Raw genomic sequence first — 1,397 nt, 5'->3', positions numbered from 1 at the left:
TTCCACATAGCACAACCAGAGACACTCACGGCTCTAATATATAACTATATACTGGGGGGCTTTGGAGGCAGAGAGAAGAAAAAAGATTGGCAAGAGATGTTAGCTGGTGTGCTAATCTTAAAAAAAGAAGAATATGGTATCACTGAGAGAGCATCCTAAAGTCACATCCTAAAGCACAGCCAGTAACACTGGACCGGAGACACTGAGAGGCAAACGTCCTGTGAGCCCAGACAGGATGCTCCCTGCGGGGATGGGGCTGGGCTGCAGGGGGCGCTCAGGACCTCCCAGCTCAGGGCTCCAGCCCAGGAGCATGTGCACAGGGGACTGGGGAGGGGCTTCCTCTTAAGTTCTTAGTCTCCTTTTTTCAAAAAAACAATCTAAACTAGGATTTGGACAAGTCCTCCTATGGTTTCTTTTAATATCTCATTGTATTTAGATAATTTAACTCAAGGCAATGAAAGTCACATAGAAAGGAGGTTTCTTAGGAATTATTAATAGTGGGAACTTGGAGGATACAGATGGTTTCATGAATTCAATGAGAGCAGCGTTTTGGGAGGCACTTTTATCCCAGGAGTAAGACATTCAGATATTAAAACTCAGAACAGGTTCAGGTGGTCTCCGTGCTGTTCAAAGATGGTTCACAGTGAGGAGCATGTCTTGCGGGGGCTTGTTCCTCACTGGGAGGAGCTCTGTCTGCACAGAGTTCAGGGACATGTCAGAGGACACGTATCCTCAAACAAGGATTAGGGCATGGATGCTCAGCCTCCCCCTGAGCATGGTCCCTGGGTCCTTGATCTTCTCTCAGGTTGGTTCATGTCTTGACTATGAAATATTCCGCCTCATGAATATGGAAATGAACTGAGGTGTGCCACGTTAAATATGGAGATGTCTGTGCCCTGAGAGCATCACCCAACAGCCACTCCCTCCCACACAGAAGCCCTGAGAGCACAGCCCCTCAGCATGGACTGGAGCTGGAGCATCCTCTTCTTGGTGGCAGTGGCTGCAGGTAATCAGTTCCCCGGATCCGAGGATGAGGAGGAGACCAGGGCCAGTGAAGGGGGATTTCATCCACTCCTGTCTTCTCTCCACAGGTGTCTCCTCCGAGCTCCAGCTGGTGCAGTCTGGGGATGAGGTGAGGAAGCCAGGGGAATCCGTGAAGGTCTCCTGCAAGGCTTCTGGAGACAGCTTCACTTATTACTCTATGAGCTGGGTGCGACAGGCCCCTGGACAAGGGCTCGAGTGGATGGGAGGGATCTCTTCTGTAGTTGATGATGCAAGCTACGCGCAGAAGTTCCAGGGCAGAGTCACCATGACTGCAGACAAGTCCACGAGCACAGTCTACATGGAGCTGAGCAGTCTGACATCCGAGGACACGGCCGTGTATTACTGTGCAACAG

At 50.5% G+C, this 1,397-nt stretch overlaps 1 gene segment (V, D, J or C); it reads left to right on the top strand.

Moving 5' to 3' along the window:
- Window positions 1-916: 916 nt before the first annotated feature.
- On the top strand, window positions 917-1,390 carry LOC124231982 (immunoglobulin heavy variable 1-69-like; the record flags this gene model as incomplete). The annotated part of the segment is given in 2 exon segments: window positions 917-1,006; window positions 1,092-1,390. Coding segments are annotated over 2 exon segments (345 nt in total), but the record flags the coding sequence as incomplete, so codon positions are not given.
- Between the last annotated feature and the right edge of the window lie 7 nt (window positions 1,391-1,397).

Source organism: Equus quagga, unplaced genomic scaffold (genome assembly GCF_021613505.1).
Source record: "Equus quagga isolate Etosha38 unplaced genomic scaffold, UCLA_HA_Equagga_1.0 HiC_scaffold_14701_RagTag, whole genome shotgun sequence".
Lineage (NCBI taxonomy): Eukaryota > Metazoa > Chordata > Mammalia > Perissodactyla > Equidae > Equus > Equus quagga.
The sequence above is the reverse complement of the archived record's forward strand: the minus strand, read 5'-3'. Positions and strand labels throughout refer to the sequence as shown.